Source organism: Benincasa hispida, unplaced genomic scaffold (assembly GCF_027475165.1).
Source record: "Benincasa hispida cultivar pf3 unplaced genomic scaffold, pf3_genome.v1.1 HicScf1241, whole genome shotgun sequence".
Lineage (NCBI taxonomy): Eukaryota > Viridiplantae > Streptophyta > Magnoliopsida > Cucurbitales > Cucurbitaceae > Benincasa > Benincasa hispida.
In genome coordinates, this window is record NW_028325567.1 from 46426 (window position 1) to 64507 (window position 18082).

General features: G+C 35.4%; 1 protein-coding gene across 50 annotated transcripts in view; it reads left to right on the forward strand.

The window, feature by feature from the left end:
* The window catches only part of LOC150031406 (pyrophosphate--fructose 6-phosphate 1-phosphotransferase subunit beta-like), a 28128-nt gene extending 11440 nt beyond the window's left edge, over positions 1-16688 (forward strand). For 3 of the 50 annotated variants that reach the window (XR_016525847.1, XR_016525848.1, XR_016525849.1), the window contains 17 exons: positions 859-1085; positions 1547-1574; positions 2682-2936; positions 3360-3419; positions 4694-4855; positions 4954-5074; positions 5204-5257; positions 5344-5449; positions 5721-5859; positions 11406-11459; positions 11546-12196; positions 12312-12361; positions 12492-13709; positions 14117-14176; positions 14700-14770; positions 16257-16418; positions 16517-16688. Coding sequence is in view for 43 of the 50 variants with exons in the window: in XM_090308984.1 (XP_090165110.1) it covers positions 424-486; positions 933-1018 (149 nt within the window). In the remaining 7 variants the exon portion in view is untranslated. Of the gene's footprint in view, positions 1-423; positions 1086-1514; positions 1575-2681; positions 2937-3359; positions 3420-4693; positions 4856-4953; positions 5075-5203; positions 5258-5343; positions 5450-5655; positions 5860-10974; positions 11277-11405; positions 11460-11545; positions 12197-12311; positions 12378-12491; positions 13710-14116; positions 14177-14699; positions 14771-16256; positions 16419-16516 lie in introns of all 50 variants that reach the window. The other 47 variants (XR_016525850.1, XR_016525851.1, XM_090309009.1 and 44 more) reach the window with 44 other exon arrangements.
* The last annotated feature ends 1394 nt before the right edge of the window (positions 16689-18082 follow it).

The following is an 18082-nucleotide window of genomic DNA, read 5'->3' on the forward strand; positions in this document are numbered from 1 at the left end:
GTTCTCATGTTTTCTTGAATAACACGTTAATAATTTTTTTTATAGAATATTTTTTATGGGGAATAAGAAGGGAAATGATAAACAGAGTATCAATTATCCAGCCAAAATGAGAACAAATGGAGATAACTAGAAGAAAAAAAATGAAAGATGAAAAAAACTCTCCAATCTATATTAAAAAGACAACAATTTTCTAGTTGATGAGACTTAAAAGTTTATTTATTTTTTTCTTTTTTAGAGTATCCAAATAACTTAATAGTTACTTATACAATACTATAAAGACTAGTCAAGGTGCATGTAAGATCAGAAAAACAAGGATAAAAGTGGAGTATCTTTTCTCTTAACAATTTTGAAAGGCTTTGGATTGATAGAACATCTTCATGAAGTCTAGTTTAATATTTATCATTTGATGATCTCTTTCTAAAGGTAGAATTCGTTTGGCAAGTAAGTTCAAGCCTGTGATCAAGAAGACAATGGTGGAACTAGATGGTAATATGATCTCTTTCTAGAGTAAATGTCGTTTCCTTTAATCTCCTTCCCAGTCTTATATTATAATTCACGCCGCTCGATTTGTCATGTGAGGAGGTCAGATCAGAATCCTACCATTAATTATGCAAGTTCAAATCTAAAAGAAGAATGGAGCAGGTGATCTAGATATAGGTATCTTACACAACCAAATTGATGAAAATCGAACCTATTTTTCAGAATTTGGATAAGATATTTTAATGAAGTCTCGGGTCAAATTCCATAGTTGGAAGTGAGATACCTAAATTCTTTGTAGTTTCCATTCTTACATGAATTATTAGTAATGTGTTAAGTTCATTGTAATGTCTAATTTTGTTGGTGTATATTTTTGCTTAGTATTGTCTTGTAAAGGGTCGGCCGGCAAAATCATAGACGAAGATTTATGGTATTTCTTTTAATTATTGGAAAAGGAGGGCTCCTGGGTATGTTCTCGAAAGGGAAGGTAGAGGTAGTACTTCGAATGGCGAAGAGAGGCGGCTCGGCAAAGAAGGAATGAGAAATCGTCAAAGATGACTTCTTTGTTGGCGAAACGAAGGGCTAGTTCTTTCTCTCTCCATCTTATGGTATTTCACTTGATTTCTTTCTTCTTGTCTTTCTTTATCCTTTTCTTCTTTCTCCTCCTTTTTTCTTTCTTTTTTTATCTCTGTTTCTTCCGTCTATCTTCTCCATCTCTTGCTTAATTTTCTCCATTCATATGATTGTATCTCAATATCTTTTTGTTTTTCTGTTTTCTTCATCTCATTTCCATTGATACTCCTTTCTTCTATTTCTTTCTCTCTTTTTGTTTGCCCTTTGTTAAAATTTTATACTTCATGTATTATTATTTAGTTTATAGCTAAATGTCATTAAAGCTAAAATATTGAAATATTAGTAAAGTAACTTGGTCATTAGTGTTGCGTGTGTGTATCATTAGTGTGGATGTTAGTTTAAACAATATAAAAAATTGTTACGACTGTTGTATTTGGTTAGTTAATCATGTACTTTTTTGCTAGGCTGAATCACTTCATTTTTGTCCCCAATTCAGGTTACGGAGTAGAAGAACACACTAAAAGGTATGAAAAAGTTGTAGTAGTCTTTTACCTTCAGGCTATTAAATTTGAGTGATTTAGTCACATATTAACTCTAAATCTTGCTTTTTCTATCTTAAAATCTAGCTCTTTATTTTATCCTTGTTTTAAAAAATATTTGAATTAGTCTTTGTCAAATATTATGTCACACTTGAATTAGTCTTTGTAAAATCTAGCTCAAGTGCCTATTTATTTGTTTTGCTATTCTTACGTTCTCACTTCTTGGTGAAAACTAAAAATCCCATAGAAAGTTCCTTTATTTTCTTGGTTGGTTCTTTGGGAACTATTAATGCCTTCCAGGTCTTGCAAAAAACCTCCCATATGTCTTAGGCCTGAATTGGCAAGTTTTGTGTAGCATAGCCGAGTTCTAAACATTTACCTTGGTTGTCCCTTTTCCACTAGAGTCTCCAGGTGTTTTTGGTTGGGATTTATGTTTTAAGCCTTTTCTTTTTGCTAAGGTTGGGTTTTCATCAAATGTTGGTGGAGGTCTTTATCTGTATGCAAATTGATTAATTTCGTGGAGACCAAATGTGTTTTAAAGTAGACTAAATTGTTACATTCGCTTGGAGACCAAATATCTCTTTTCATTTTTTCAATGAAAAATTTCTTTTCATTGAAACCCTCTCTCTCTCTCTCTCTCGTTGTTTTAGCCATAAAAATTTTAGTCTCTTGCTGGCCAAATCCTCACATCAGGGACTCATATGGAGCTTTTGGAGCATCAAAATCCCTTCTGAGAGTGTTATCCATTTTGTCCACAAGCTCTTTCCTCTTATTCTAGTCAAGTCCTTCATCTTCTCGACCTTGTCGAACACTCAATTTTCCACTTCTTTCATTGATTCAATCTTTCATTTCTCTACCTATCTCCCCATTTTCATCTTCATTTCTTTCCTACCAATGTCTCTGCCTTTCATCGCTAATGCCGATGTTTCCCTAGTCATTGCATCTTCTCCGTCGGAGATCGGCCTTGTTTCTACTGTGTATGTCGAAGTCCAAGCCCTATGGTATTTCTACTGTGTATTTGACCCGAGAATTATTAGTAATGTGTTAAGTTCATTGTAATGTCTAATTTTGTTGGTGTGTATTTTTGCTTAGTATTGTCTTCTAAAGGGCTGGCCGGCAAAATCATAGACGAAGCTTTATGGTATTTCTTTTAATTATTGGAAAAGGAGGGCTCCTGGGTATGTTCTCGAAAGGGAAGGTAGAGGTAGTACTTCGAATGGCGAAGAGAGGCGGCTCGGCAAAGAATGGCGAAGAGAGGCGGCTCGGCAAAGAAGGAATGAGAAATCGTCAAAGATGACTTCTTTGTTGGCGAAACAAAGGGCTAGTTCTTTCTCTCTCCATCTTATGGTATTTCACTTGATTTCTTTCTTCTTGTCTTTCTTTATCCTTTTCTTCTTTCTCCTTTTTCTTTCTTTTTTTTATCTCTGTTTCTCCGTCTATCTTCTCCATCTCTTGCTTAATTTTCTCCATTCATATGATTGTATCTCAATATCTTTTTGTTTTTCTGTTTTCTTCATCTCATTTCCATTGATACTCCTTTCTTCTATTTCTCTCTCTTTTTGTTTGCCCTTTGTTAAAATTTGATACTTCAAGTATTATTATTTAGTTTATAGCTAAATGTCATTAAAGCTAAAATATTGAAATATTAGTAAAGTAACTTGGTCCTTAGTGTTGCGTGTGTGTATCATTAGTGTGGATGTTAGTTTAAACAATATAAAAAATTGTTACGACTGTTGTATTTGGTTAGTTAATCATGTACTTTTTTGCTAGGCTGAATCACTTCATTTTTGTCCATAATTCAAGTTACGGAGTAGAAGAACACACTAAAAGGTATGAAAAAGTTGTAGTAGTCTTTTACCTTCAGGCTATTAAATTTGAGTGATTTAGTCACATATTAACTCTAAATCTTGCTTTTTCTATCTTAAAATCTAGCTCTTTATTTTATCCTTGTTTTAAAAAATATTTGAATTAGTCTTTGTCAAATATTATGTCACACTTGAATTAGTCTTTGTAAAATTTAGCTCAAGTGCCTATTTATTTGTTTTGCTATTCTTACGTTCTCACTTCTTGGTGAAAACTAAAAATCCCATAGAAAGTTCATTTATTTTCTTGGTTGGTTCTTTGGGAACTATTAATGCCTTCCAGGTCTTGCAAAAAACCTCCCATATGTCTTAGGCCTGAATTGGCAAGTTTTGTGTAGCATAGCCGAGTTCTAAACATTTACCTTGGTTGTCCCTTTTCCACTAGAGTCTCCAGGTGTTTTTGGTTGGGATTTATGTTTTAAGCCTTTTCTTTTTGCTAAGGTTGGGTTTTCATCAAATGTTGGTGGAGGTCTTTATCTGTATGCCAATTGATTAATTTCGTGGAGACCAAATGTGTTTTAAAGTAGACTAAATTGTTACATTCGCTTGGAGACCAAATATCTCTTTTCATTTTTTCAATGAAAAATTTCGTTTCATTGAAACCCTCTCTCTCTCTCTCTCGTTGTTTTAGCCATAAAAATTTTAGTCTCTTGCTGGCCAAATCCTCACATCAGGGACTCATATGGAGCTTTTGGAGCATCAAAATCCCTTCTTAGAGTGTTATCCATTTTGTCCACAAGCTCCTTCCTCTTATTCTAGTCAAGTCCTTCATCTTCTCGACCTTGTCGAACACTCAATTTTCCACTTCTTTCATTGATTCAATCTTTCATTTCTCTACCTATCTCCCCATTTTCATCTTCATTTCTCTCCTACCAATGTCTCCGCCTTTCATCGCTAATGCCGATGTTTCCCCCATCATTGCATCTTCTCCGTCGGAGATTGGCCGTGTTTCTATTGTGTATAGCGAAGTCCAAGCCCACCATATCGATCAACCTCTCCCTTTTCCCTCTATTCTCAAAAACCCCTTCAAAATCCTCGATGGCCCTCCTAGCTCTGAGTTGATTGATGTCCCGAAGGAAGAGTAGTGACATGCATTGAGTTTTGTTTGTTCTTTTACTGTGTTTTGCTTATGATTGTAAATCTCGCTTTTGTTTGGAACTTGAGTTTTACTGAATGCGTTTGAGGCCAGTTGCTACTTCTTAAGGTTTTAGAGTGTTTGAATTGTGTTATATGTGCGTGCAGATGATATCACAAAGTTGTTTCCTGATCTTTTCGGCCAACAGTCGGCAATGTTGGTGCCAAATGATTCCAGTTCGGTGCAGGTGAATAAGAAATTGAAGATCGGAGTTGTCTAGTTTGGTGGCCAAGCACTGGGAGGGCATAATGTGATTTCTGGACTATTTGGTAGGGTCTCATTGTGTCCACATTTATAAATCAAGAATAAATGTTTGCTTTTTTGTTCAAGTTGTGGCTAATTAGCAGCTTCTATGATTTTGGTGAAGATTTCCTACAGGTTCATGTAAAAGGAAGCACGTTGTATGGTTTCAAGGGTGTCCTACAGGGATCATGAAATGTAAATATGTAGAACTGACTGCATAATTTATCTACCCATATCGCAATCAGGTTAATTTTCTTGAAGGGATTTCTAGCTTTCAGTTGTTAGAATTATTAGTGTGAATATGTGCAGTCTCGATGCGAAGTGATTGCCATTTGAATGCAATTCTTGATTTAAATGAATTTTTGTTTTATCAGGGTGGTTTTGATATGATATGCAGTGGGAGGGATCAGATTGAAACTCTAGATCAGGTGAAACTCTTTCTTCCCATAATTTTCATTTTGAGACGTCTTAGTTGTAGTCAAGGCATTAATTGACAGTTCGGTTTTATTTTCAGTTTAAGCAAGCTGAAGAAACTGCTCAGAAGCTTTGATCTGGATGGCCTTGCCAATTGGTGGAGATGATTCCAACACAAATGCCTGTCTCCTCGCTGAAAACTTTAGGTATTTTTCACAACTATGAAATTTGTTTATTGCCTCCCTCCTTTTTACTCTCTCTTTCTCACTCTCATTGTCATAGATAAGCTATTATATGTTATTTTTATTGTAGAAATATAAGGTTGAGTAATTAATTACTCTAGGGTACCATTTTTTTGGTGTGTAAGACTTTGTTATCTATATTCCCCTTCTATCTGTTGTTTTCAAATTAGGAGTAAGAATTTGAACCCCGATGAGCAGAATTTCAACTTATCCTGGGTTTTTCCCTGCAATCCAGACAAATGCGTGAGAAGAAAGCTTGAGAGTTCTTCATCTCCTACTTCCATTCCGAGAGACGACCAGAGCTAGATCTCGGGAGAGTCAGCTACACCGCCCATCCATGGCACCACTGATAGCCTTGAGCACATCCGCTAGAAGTAAGTCATTGCTTCCAGCTGGTCATTTCATTTTCTTCCCTTTTCTTATATTGTATTTTATGATATTTTGTGATTAAGGAATTAATACATGATGTGTTCAATGCATTTCTGTGTTTACTTCAATTTTATCTCCATCTTTGTTTACTTAGCATCCTTAACTTTCATTGCATCACTTAGTGAGATTGCTAGAGTATCGCACACTTAGTCATGTGGATTAGGGATATAAAGCATGTAGAAAACCACCGAGAGATGTGCGTTGCGTGAGTGTGTGAGTAAAACTTATTTGCTTAGTGTGAAGCTATAGCTACGCTTGTCTATAGGCGGATGCAATGCTTGTCTATGAGTAAAATCAAGAACAACTAACTGTCTGAGAGGGTAAATGGTTGGTTGCATGAAGCAATATAAGCTATTGTTCACTAGAGATAGGAATAATCTTATATCAGCAAAGTCTATGCGGTTACCTTGTCTTATGAGTGCTTCACATTTAGGCATACTTGAGAGAGTAGTCTAAAATCCAAATCTAAAACTCAAGAGAGTGGATTGGAATGCATAAGCAAGAATGGGGAACTTAGAGATAAGCTCCGTTTGCTATCACACAGCGTATGCACCCTACGGAGAGAATATTGCATGCGTCCAGGAAGTAGGATACGGTGGTATGCGGCCATCACGCTCATACGACGAGAGCACGTGAGCGGGTTATGGAGGTTTAGGCAGGCATAGGCTTCCTAACACTATCGCAGATACATCGCATTCGTCCTAGAGTTAGGCTCAAGTGTGTGTAGCATTATCGCATGGCTTGCGTTGACTAAGGTTGCCCTTGCGATCACTTTTAAGGGTTTCAATGAAGACATCTCCACATAAATTCGATTCGAGATTTTCAGTACAAATAAAAACACCATCTTTATGAATAAACGCTTTATCCACATTAAAAGAGACAATATATTTACATTGCAATAAACACTTTACAGAAATAAGGTTCCTTTTTAGTTCGGGAACAATATATACATCATTCAAAACAAGAAACATATTCTGTAAAGCTAACTGGAGCCGTCCCACTGCCACAGCTGAGACGACGTACCCAGTGCCTACTCACATCGTCATCTCATCAGCCTCCAACTATCGCCAAGATCTAGTCCCCTAAAAAGAAGAACAAATGTGGTTAGTAGCGCCCAAATCAATTATCCAAGCAGAATCATCATTCTCCACTAAACAAGTTTCAAGTACATGTAAATCACATTTACCTTTATCGGCCTTGGCCTTAGCCTTGGCTGCTTTCTTCTCTTTCAGATACAGAGGATAGTTCATCTTCCAGTACATCCTAGTTGCAGTGGAAACACTTTCCCTTTTCAACCGGTGGACGCCTCCTTGGGGTGACAGGCGGTGGGTTAGCAGGCGTCTTCCCTTTTCCCTTGCCACCCTTCTTCTTCTTCCCCTTTGTAGAGTTAGAAGTAGAAGGTGTAGACTTCGTTCCTGAGGTCGAACCTCTATGGAATGTCCTTGAGGATGAAGCAACATTTGCCTCACCCTTCTTCCTCTCCGATTGGTAGGTCTGCAACTCGATGAGGAGAGTTGTGAGGTTATATTTCCCTTTCTTAAGAATCACATTACTAACAAAGTGCAGGGAGCTCTCGGGCAATGAATGCAGGATTATGTTAACTTGACTGCCCTTATCGATGGTAGACCCATTCAACTCCGCCACATTAAAGTGAACCATCATGTTAAGCACATGCTCACGAACAGAGGTGCCTTCTTCCATTTTGGAGTTGAATATGTATTTAAGAGCCTCATGCAAAAGTGGTTCAGACGGTTGTCCAAATATCCTCGCAGGGACTCCATGATCTCACGTGCTGAAACCAGATGCTCATGTTTCTTGGCAAAAACTTCATAAAGATTTGCCAAGATGTAGGCTCGGGCCTTCTCATTGGCCATTGTCCATCGCTCGTATGTCTCCTGAACATAATTGAGACAGTTCCCTTTATCATTTGATTTACCTCAATCACGTATGAGAACCCCTTTATTCTAGGTGAAGCCCCACAACGATAATAAGAATAACCACAATTAGCTATTTAGTAAGCAACCCCAAGAAAGCTAAACATATTTGGCTTGGAAGATTGATCGATGTCAAGAAGAAAGGAGAACTTGTTCCTAACTTAAGGATTTTGAACTCTCCACAATCTAATCGATCAAAATAAATTGAAAGTTCTAATACATGCATTTTAAACACAAAAATACAAAGAAAAAGCATAAAGCTTGAGAGACAAAAAATCTAATGAAATTCCAGTCAATCTCAAGTGTGTTCCAATGACCAAACTACATATGTATTTATACTAATTGAAAAGACGACTTGAAAGGACACAACTTTTCACCCAATTGACTAGGTTTAACAAAAACTCTTCAACTACATACATGAACCTTAATAAATGTATGTACATTGAAATAAATTAATAAATCAAGCATTAAACACGGGGATGAATCTGAATTTTGCAGATTCATTAGGACTTTTGCACCCAAGTGACTCTTGGAGCTTCAAGGGTTGCAACTCTTCATGATGGGCTAGAAATTTAGCTTGGAAGCAAGCATTTAATCCCTCTTCAAGTCTTTTAGTTCTAGCTCTTGTCATTGGTCCTTGAGGCATAATGATTGCCTCATGATTGGATTGACTTGGAAAGTTCTTACAATGACTTTCACCACGAGCTTCAGTTGAGCTAGTTTGAGATTGTTAAGCTTCACTTTCATCTTGTAGAACCTCAATATTTCTTACTTGGCCAACTCCTTATGATTGCCACTTATTTGTTTATCACATCCTTTAGTGCCTTTCCCACTAACTCACCTCACCTGTAACAATATCACTACCTGGAATAGTTGCTTCAACTCGTTTATTCCCAGCCATATCAGCCACAACTTTCTTAGTACAATCATTACTGCTATCATTAGTTTTGCTATTTTCTTCCACAGTACACATATCATTTTTAGCACAAATACCAATATTATCAGAGACGAGTATGAGCATCATTTTCATTCTCAACACAAATATTGAGGTTATTAGAGACAGAAGTATGAGTTCACCTTGGGCTAATGTTGGTTCGGACTCATAGATCGTTACCGGAGAAACAATAGGTGGCCCAATTTCCTTCTTGAGATTCTTCCTTTAGTATATTATCCATAGACCTATTTGATAGGTAAGACAGAGACAGTGTCGGTAATATTCAAGATAGGATTAGGAAGGGAATCAGAAAAGAACAAAGATTGGGACTAGTTAGTCTCTTCATTAAAGCTATTCCCCTGAAAATGACTAATAGGAAAGAAAGGTTGATCCTCTAGAAAGGTGACATCTATCGAAATAAAATACTTGTGGGAGGGTGGATGAGAACACTTATACCCACGTTGATGGAGAGGATAGCCAACGAAGACACATTTCTAAGCACGAGGAGTAAATTTTGTCTTTTAACGCAACTGCGCGCCTCAATGCATACTCAACCTTTCCATGCAGCGTCTCGCGTGCACACTTGTACAACCCTCATGTGCAACCTAGCGTACACATCCATGCAATGCCTTGCGTCATTTTGCCTTTGCGCGCATCTGTAGCCTGCCCGGTTGAGTTGCCTGCGTGTTCAACGGTTGCAGTTGCATGATTATTCAATCCAAAAATCCAAATTCAAATTCAAGCTGAATTTACTTATTTTTTCAGACATTATTTCGGGAATTTCCCTTCTACAAACTTGTTTTAAAATGTCTTAACTTATCTTAAAATTTGAGCTTCAAATTCTTCACGATCTGGTCAGAATTTTTCAATCTTCACACCTTGCTCAGAATCACCCGAGAGCTTGACCTCTTGAGGAAATCCTCTGATTTCAACTTGAATTCTTATGAATTTCCTTCCAACAACCTCAGAGCTTCATCTACACTCCTTAAGCCTTCAAATGGCTGTGGAATCACCCCTTTAGCACGAGATAATTGTCCAAACCAAGTTCTTGAACTGAGGCTTCCCTTTTAGATTAAGAGATGCATGACCTTAATTACACTTAGGCTGCCACCTATCCCACTAAGTCAACATTAAACCTTCTAATCTCGACAACTGACCACTACAATTGGTGATTAAGCTGAAAGCTTCCCCTAATCACCAATGCATAGCTTCCTAACTCTTACCAACGCATGGCTTTACTTGGACGCATACACCTCTCAGCCAATGCACGCCTCAGCGCCCTTTCTCGCACCCGATGCCTAGTCTCAAGATCATCCCATGGCCTTACTTTACACACATCCTTGCCCGACCATTGCACACCAACGCACGCACAAGCCGCATCGCTTAAGGCATCCTCGCCCATGCACGCGTTCTTGCCCACCTAACCTCAACGTGAGTCTCGGCTAGCGCATGGCATCGTCTTCTCGGCCAACACTTAGCCAATGTCCTTCTTCACGCCACTAGCTTTCATCTTAACCTTAAGATTCTTAGGCTGTCGCACACCTCAGCATGATCGTCAATGCACCATGACCTTCAACACTTGGTCAAAATTTCTCTCCTTAACCAAGCCTTCTTACTCTTTCACTTAACACTTGAGAGCCCTTAGTAAACAACACTTGAAATCATTTTTCTTTCCTTCCTTAGCATCCTCAAGCTTTCCCTACAACCTAGTATTAACTTACACTTAATCTTATTTAACATACACAAGTAGAGAAAATAAGCTTCGGGGTTGAAAAATATTTCTTGCTTTGCTTAATGAGATCCACAACTACTTTCCTTCTCAGGTAGTTAGTCATAACTACTTGACTCATTGAATACTCATAGGCAATCATTTTAATATTCATATATTAAGCAAACAAAATAACTTCCACAGATTCTACTTAGATCATGATATTAATCTTCACCCTTACCCCATTAGAATTAGTTACTTATAACAAGAGATAAAGTGAAAGTGAGGATAGATAAGATGATAAAAGTGAACATGATGATATTAAAATAGTTGTTGAATACACAAATGAACAATCTCTTAAACAAAATGCAATACAACAACTAAAAAGATAAAGAGATAAGGTGAAGGGAAGTTGTTAGTAATCTCTTGCTTCCCACAGATGAATGTTAAGGCTGCTAGTGATATAATGGTTGGATGAATGCAGAAAGCCCTTGTAGACTCTTACTTCGGCGAAGCTTCAATGAAGAATTGGGGTGAAATATGGAGGTGGAATTTTTTTCTCGTGCAAATCTCAATCTTTGGGTATAAAAGTCCATCCCTCCTTCATGGCGTCAAGGCTCTATTTATAGAGCCGTGCACTGACTATTGGTGGGATTCCCACTCTGGTAAGTCGTTATCGTCTAACGTGGTAGGTGAGAATGTCAGCCTTGCTATCATGGTCAATATTCTAAATATTTGCCAGAAGATCCGCTGACTGCACAATTTATCTACCCGTATCGCAATCAGGTTAATTTTCTTGAAGGGATTTCTAGCTTTCACTTGTTAGAATTGTTAGTGTGAATATGTGCAGTTTTGATGCGAAGTGATTGCCATTTGAATGCAATTCTTGATTTAAATGAATTTTTGTTTTATCAGGGTGGTTTTGATATGATATGCAGTGGGAGGGATAAGATTGAAACTCCAGATCAGGTGAAACTCTATCTTCCTAGAATTTTCATTTTGAGACATCTTAGTTGTAGTCAAGGCATTAATTGATAGTTCGGTTCTATTTTCAGTTTAAGCAAGCTAAAGAAACTGCTCAGAATCTTGATCTGGATGGCCTTGTTGTAATTGGTGGAGATGATTCCAACACAAATGCTTGTCTCCTTGCTAAAAACTTTAGGTAATTTTCAGAACTATGAAATTTGTTTATCGCCTCCCTTCTTTTTACTCTCTTTCTCACTCTCATTGTCGTATATGGATAAGCTATTATATGTTGTTTTTATTGCAGAAATATAAGGTTGAGTAATTAATTACTCTAGGGTACCATTTTTTTGTGTGCAAGACTCTGTTATTTATATTCCCCTTCTTTCTGTTGTTTTCAAATTATGAGTAAGAATTTGAAAACCCGAGTAATTGGTTGCCCAAAAACTATTGATGGTGATCTTAAATGCAAAGAGGTCCCCACAAGTTTTGGATTTGATTCTGCTTGTAAGGTACTCATTTCTCTTTGTAATTGCTTTAGAATTCATATTCCGTTTGGACTGAACTTTGGAGACTATTGCAAAGTTGAAGTAGTTTCTTCAAGAACTCAAGGAAAAAATGGAATGTCGCATTCATGAGATGAGACTCTTAATAGGCTCTGCTGATGTTTATGCAGATATATTCAGAAATGATTGGTAATGTGATGGTTGATGCTCGATCTACAGAAAAAGTGTACTTTGCTGGTTAGTGCTCTGTGTGTTATCTCTGTTTAATTCTTCTTTTGACTTATACGTACGAAGGGATGTGTGGTTTACCCACGAACATTGATTCAACTTATTGTCATGGTTTGGGTTACAGTGCTAGAGCTCTCCTCCAGAGTGGAAAAACTGGAACAATATCATCGATCTGTCTGTCCCAATTCTTGTACCTTCTGATCATTTTAGTCTCTAACCTTTTAACCTTTCATTCTTTTTCTTGATATCAGTTTCCTCCATAGATTTTTCCTCGTTTTTATTACTTACTAGTTATGCATACCAGGTAGGAACTTTGGCTGCTCTAGTTGAAGATTGGATGGCTGGCAGAACTCCATTAACTTCGTTAATGGACGTGGAGAGGAGACACGATATGATTTTTTCATGAAAACGTGCATTCCTGTTCTCATGTTTTCTTGAATAACAAGTTAATAATTTTTTTCTAGAATATTTTTTATGGGGAATAAGAAGGGAAATGACAAACAGAGTATCAATTATCCAGCCAAAATGAGAACAATGGAGTTCACTAGAAGAAAAAAAATGGAAGAAGAAAAAAACTCTCCAATCTATAATAAAAAGACAACAATTTTCTAGTTGATGAAACTTAAAAGTTTATTTTTTTTTTCTTTTTTTGAGTATCCAAATAACTTAATAACTACTAACACAATACTATAAAGACTAGTCAATGTGCATGTAAGATCAGAAAAACAAGGATAAAAGTGGAGTATCATCATGTAAAAGTGGAGTATCTTTTCACTTAACAATTTTGAAAGGCTTTGGATTGATAGAACATCTTCATGAAGTCTAGTTTAATATTTATCATTTGATGATCTCTTTCTAAAGGTAGAATTCGTTTGGCAAGTAAGTTCAAGCCCGTGATCAAGAAGACAATGGTGGAACTAGATGGTAATATGATCTCTTTCTAGAGTAAATGTCGTTTCCTTTAATCTCCTTCCCAGTCTTATATTACAGTTCACGCCGCTCTATTTGTCATATGAGGAGGTCAGATCAGAATCCTACCATTGATTATGCAAGTTCAAATCTAAAAGAAGAATGGAGCAGGTGATCTGGATATAGGTATCTTACACAACCAAATTGATGAAAATCGAACCTATTTTTCAGAATTTGGATAAGATATTTTAATTAAGTCTCGGGTCAAATTCCATAGTTGGAAGTGAGATATCTAACTTCTTTGTAGTTTCCATTCTTACATGAATTATTAGGAATGTGTTAAGTTCATTGTAATGTCTATTTTGTTGGTGTATATTTTTGCTCAGTATTGTCTTGTAAAGGGCCGGCCGACAAAATCACAGACGAAGCTTTATGGTATTTTTTTTAATTATTGGAAAAGGAGGGCTCCTGGGTATGTTCTCAAAAGGGAAGGCAGAAGTAGTACTTCGAATGGCGAAGAGAGGCGGCTCGGTAAAGAAGGAATGAGAAATCGTCAAAGATGACTTCTTTGTTGGCGAAACGAAGGGCTAGTTCTTTCTCTCTCCATCTTATGGTATTTCACTTGATTTCTTTCTTCTTGTCCTTCTTTCTCCTTTTTCTTTCTTTTTTTATCTCTGTTTCTCCGTCTATCTTCTCCATCTCTTGCTTAATTTTCTCCATTCATATGATTGTATCTCAATATCTTTTTGTTTTTCTGTTTTCTTCATCTCATTTCCATTGATACTCCTTTCTTCTATTTCTCTCTCTTTTTGTTTGCCCTTTGTTAAAATTTGATACTTCATGTATTATTATTTAGTTTATAGCTAAATGTCATAAAAGCTAAAATATTGAAATATTAGTTAAGTAACTTGGTCATTAGTGTTGCGTGTGTGTATCATTAGTGTGGATGTTAGTTTAAACAATATAAAAAATTGTTACGACTGTTGTATTTGGTTAGTTCATCGTGTACTTTTTTGCTAGGTTGAATCACTTTATTTTTGTCCCCAATTCAAGTTACGGAGTAGAAGAACACACTAAAAGGTATGAAAAAGTTGTAGTAGTCTTTTACCTACAGGCTATTAAATTTGAGTGATTTAGTCACATATTAACTCTAAATCTTGCCTAGAATATTTTTCTATCTTAAAATCTAGCTCTTTATTTTATCATTGTTTTAAAAAATATTTGAATTAGTCTTTGTCAAATATTATGTCACACTTGAGTTTATGATTTTTCTGTTCCTTGATTTCTTGAAACTAGCTGATCTTTATTTTTTGACTTATTTTATTTCTCTTTTAATCGGTTCTTTGAGTGATTAGTTGTTTAGGATTGTGATTTATGATTCTATAGGGCATGGACAAAGAAAAAGAGATGACATTTTAGTTCGTGGGTATTTTCATCTCCAGAATAAAATCTCAAATTAAAATCCTAAGTTAGTAACTGACAAATCAGAATTGGAATTGATTAAATATGTCAAGTGGGGATAAAAAAAATTCACTTTTAACTTTTTGTATTTTATACTCATGCTCTTTTGCCTTTTTGCATAATCTTTTTTGGTTCTATACAGGCCAACGGAGGATTTATAATGAGTGCAAGTCACACAATCTAGGTGGACCTGAATACGATTGGGGTATTAAGGTGATTTTTTTTAAAAAAAAATTATTTTGCACTGCCCTTTATATTTAATTAAATGAAATTATTGGTAAAAATGCAACCTTTTGATGAAGCATAATGCTTTTGTTGCAAAATGTTAGTTGAAAATTATGACCTTTATCTTATAATCCATGACAACTACAACAATGATGTATCTATGTTTATCTGACTTAAATGCATTGACTTTTCAGTTTACTTATAGCAATGGGCAGACTGCACCTGAATCAGTTACACACAAAATATATGAAAACACCATTTTGTTATATTTTTTTTTTGTTCAATTTCTTGTTTACTTTCAAATTAGTCAATTTTCATGTTATATTGCATTCAATATTTTGTACATTTTTATTCTTTTCTTGTTTATATGAAAGTTCTCTTTGAGTCGTCTGGGTCCTCAGTCCTCTTGTGAAGTGCCTATTTATTTGTTTTGCTATTCTTACGTTCTCACTTCTTGGTGGAAACTAAAAATCCCATCGAAAGTTCATTTATTTTCTTGGTTGGTTCTTTGGGAACTATTAATACCTTCCATGTCTTGCAAAAAACCTCCTAAAGTGGCAAGTTTTGTGGAGCATAGCCGAGTTCTAAATATTTACCTTGGTTGTCCCTTTTCCACTAGAGTCTCCAGGTGTTTTTGGTTGGGATTTGTTGTAAGCCTTTTCTTTTTGCTAAGGTTGGGTTTTCATCAAATGTTGGTGGAGGTCTTTATCTGTATGCAAATTTATTAATTTCATGGAGACCAAATGTGTTTGAAAGTAGATTAAATTTGTTACATTCGCTTGGAGACCAAATATCTCTTTTCATTTGTTCAATGAAAAATTCCGTTTCATTGAAACCCTCTCTCTCTCGTTGTTTTAGCCATAAAAATTCTAGTCTCTTGCTGGCCAAATCCTCACATCAGAAACTCATATGGAGCTTTTGGAGAACCGAAATCCCTTCTTAGAGTGTTATCCATTTCATCCACAAGCTCTTTCCTCTTATTCTAGTCGAGTCCTTCTTCATCTTCTTGACCTTGTCAAACACTCAATTTTCCACTTCTTTCATTGATTCAATCTTTCATTTCTCTACCTATCTCCCCATTTTCATTTTCATTTCTCTCTTACCAATGTCTCCACCTTTCATCGCTAATGCCGATGTTTCCCCCGTCATTGCATCTTCTCCGTCGGAGATCGGCCGTGTTTCTACTGTGTATAGTGAAGTCCAAGCTCACCGTATCAATCAACCTCACCCTTTTCCCTCTATTCTCAAAAACCCCTTTAAAATCCTCGATGGCCCTCCTAGCTCTGAGTTGATTGATGTCTCGAAGGAAGAGTAGTGACATGCATTGAGTTTTGTTTATTCTTTTACTGTGTTTTTCTTATGATTATAGATCTCGCTTTTGTTTGGAACTTGAGTTTTACAGAATGAGTTTGAGGCCAATTGCTACTTCTTAAGGTTTTAGAGTGTTTGAGTTGTGTGTTATATGTGCGTGCAGATGAGATCACAAAGCTGTTTCCTGATCTTTTCGGCCAACCGTCGACACTGTTGGTGCCAAGTGATTCCAGTTCGATGCAGATGAATAAGAAATTGAAGATTGGAGTTGTCTAGTTTTGTGGCCAAGCACTAAGAGGGCATAATGTGATTTCTAGACTATTTGGTAGGGTCTCATTGTGTCCACATTTATAAATCAAGAATAAATGTTTGCTTTTCTGTTCAAGTTGTGGCTAATTAGCAGATTCTATAATTTTGTTGAAGATTTCCTACAGGTTCATGCAAAAGGAAGCACGTTGTATGGTTTCAAGGGTGTCCTACAGGGATCATGAAATGTAAATATGTAGAACTGACTGCATAAATTTAAACAGAGAGATAATTTTGATGTATTTTCTTCACGCTGATGATAAGAATAAACTAAAGTGTGTTTGTAATATATTTTCACGTGTTTAATTTAAAAAATAAGTCATTTTAAAAAAAATAAATGTTTGATAAGTATTTAAAATAACTTTTTAAAAGTTTTTTTTTAATAAATATTCACGAAGGATGTTTAAATAAAAATAAGTTTTTTAAAAAACCATTTTTCCACAAGCAAACAGATCCTACATAACTAACTAAATATTTATTTTATAAAGTAGTTCTTCAAACAGAGTTTATATTAACAATAGTAAAAAAATAAATTATTCATAACATAATAGTTATTAATTTATAAGGACAAATTTATAATATTTTTTTTTTTACTAACATGCAAATGATCAAAAATAAAATATTATAAAATAAAAACTCAAACATTCCTATAGGTTGGAAGTTGCTCAATCCCCCATGTTGTTGTATTAAAAAAAAAAGGTTAAATTCTAAAATAATTTTTTATTGAGAAATTTTCCAAATAGAAAAAATGTCAAACTATTTACAGAAAAAGTAAAAAAAAAACATTGATAGACACAGATAGATTTCTATGCCGATAGACTTCTGTCAGTCTCTATGCTAGATAAAGAATATTAAGATTTTATTATTTCGTGTAAATAGTTTCCCTATTTTTTAAATTTTTTTTGAAAATCTCCTTTTTTATAACTATTAATAGATAAAATTTAGTCAACGAGTATACCAAATAATGAATGATTAAATAAACGATATTAAGAAAATCAAGGTAATCTTCATACCCTGTTTTTTGTTCTAAGAAAATCATGTTCGATATATTTGTATGAAAGAATTTATATCTATTTGGTTTACACTTTTTGCAATTTTTTTAGTACAACAAATATGAGGGATGGAGATCTGAAGGTGTAACGACCGGATCCTTACATATTATGGTCCAACCGCTACGACATGCATACTTAGACTTTTCTATCATGAGATAGTTTTGGCAAAAATCTCAAAAGAACATATCTAAGATTTTATTAATTAAGTAATGAATGATTAAATAAACGATATTAAGAAAATCAAGGTAATCTTCATACCCTGTTTTTTGTTCTAAGAAAATCATGTTCGATATATTTGTATGAAAGAATTTATATCTATTTGTTTACACTTTTTGCAATTTTTTTAGTACAACAAATATGAGGGATGGAGATCTAAAGGTGTAACGACCGGATCCTTACATATTATGGTCCAACCGCTACGACATGCATACTTAGACTTTTCTATCATGAGATAGTTTTGGCAAAAATCTCAAAAGAACATATCTAAGATTTTATTAATTAAGTAGAAAACTATATAAAAAGTTTATTTTACAAAACACCAGGATCCATAAAACATTAGCGTAGTGATACAAAAATGTATGTGCCTATAATAGTGAGTTTGATGGTTGGCCATTTGAGCGACATCCAGTTC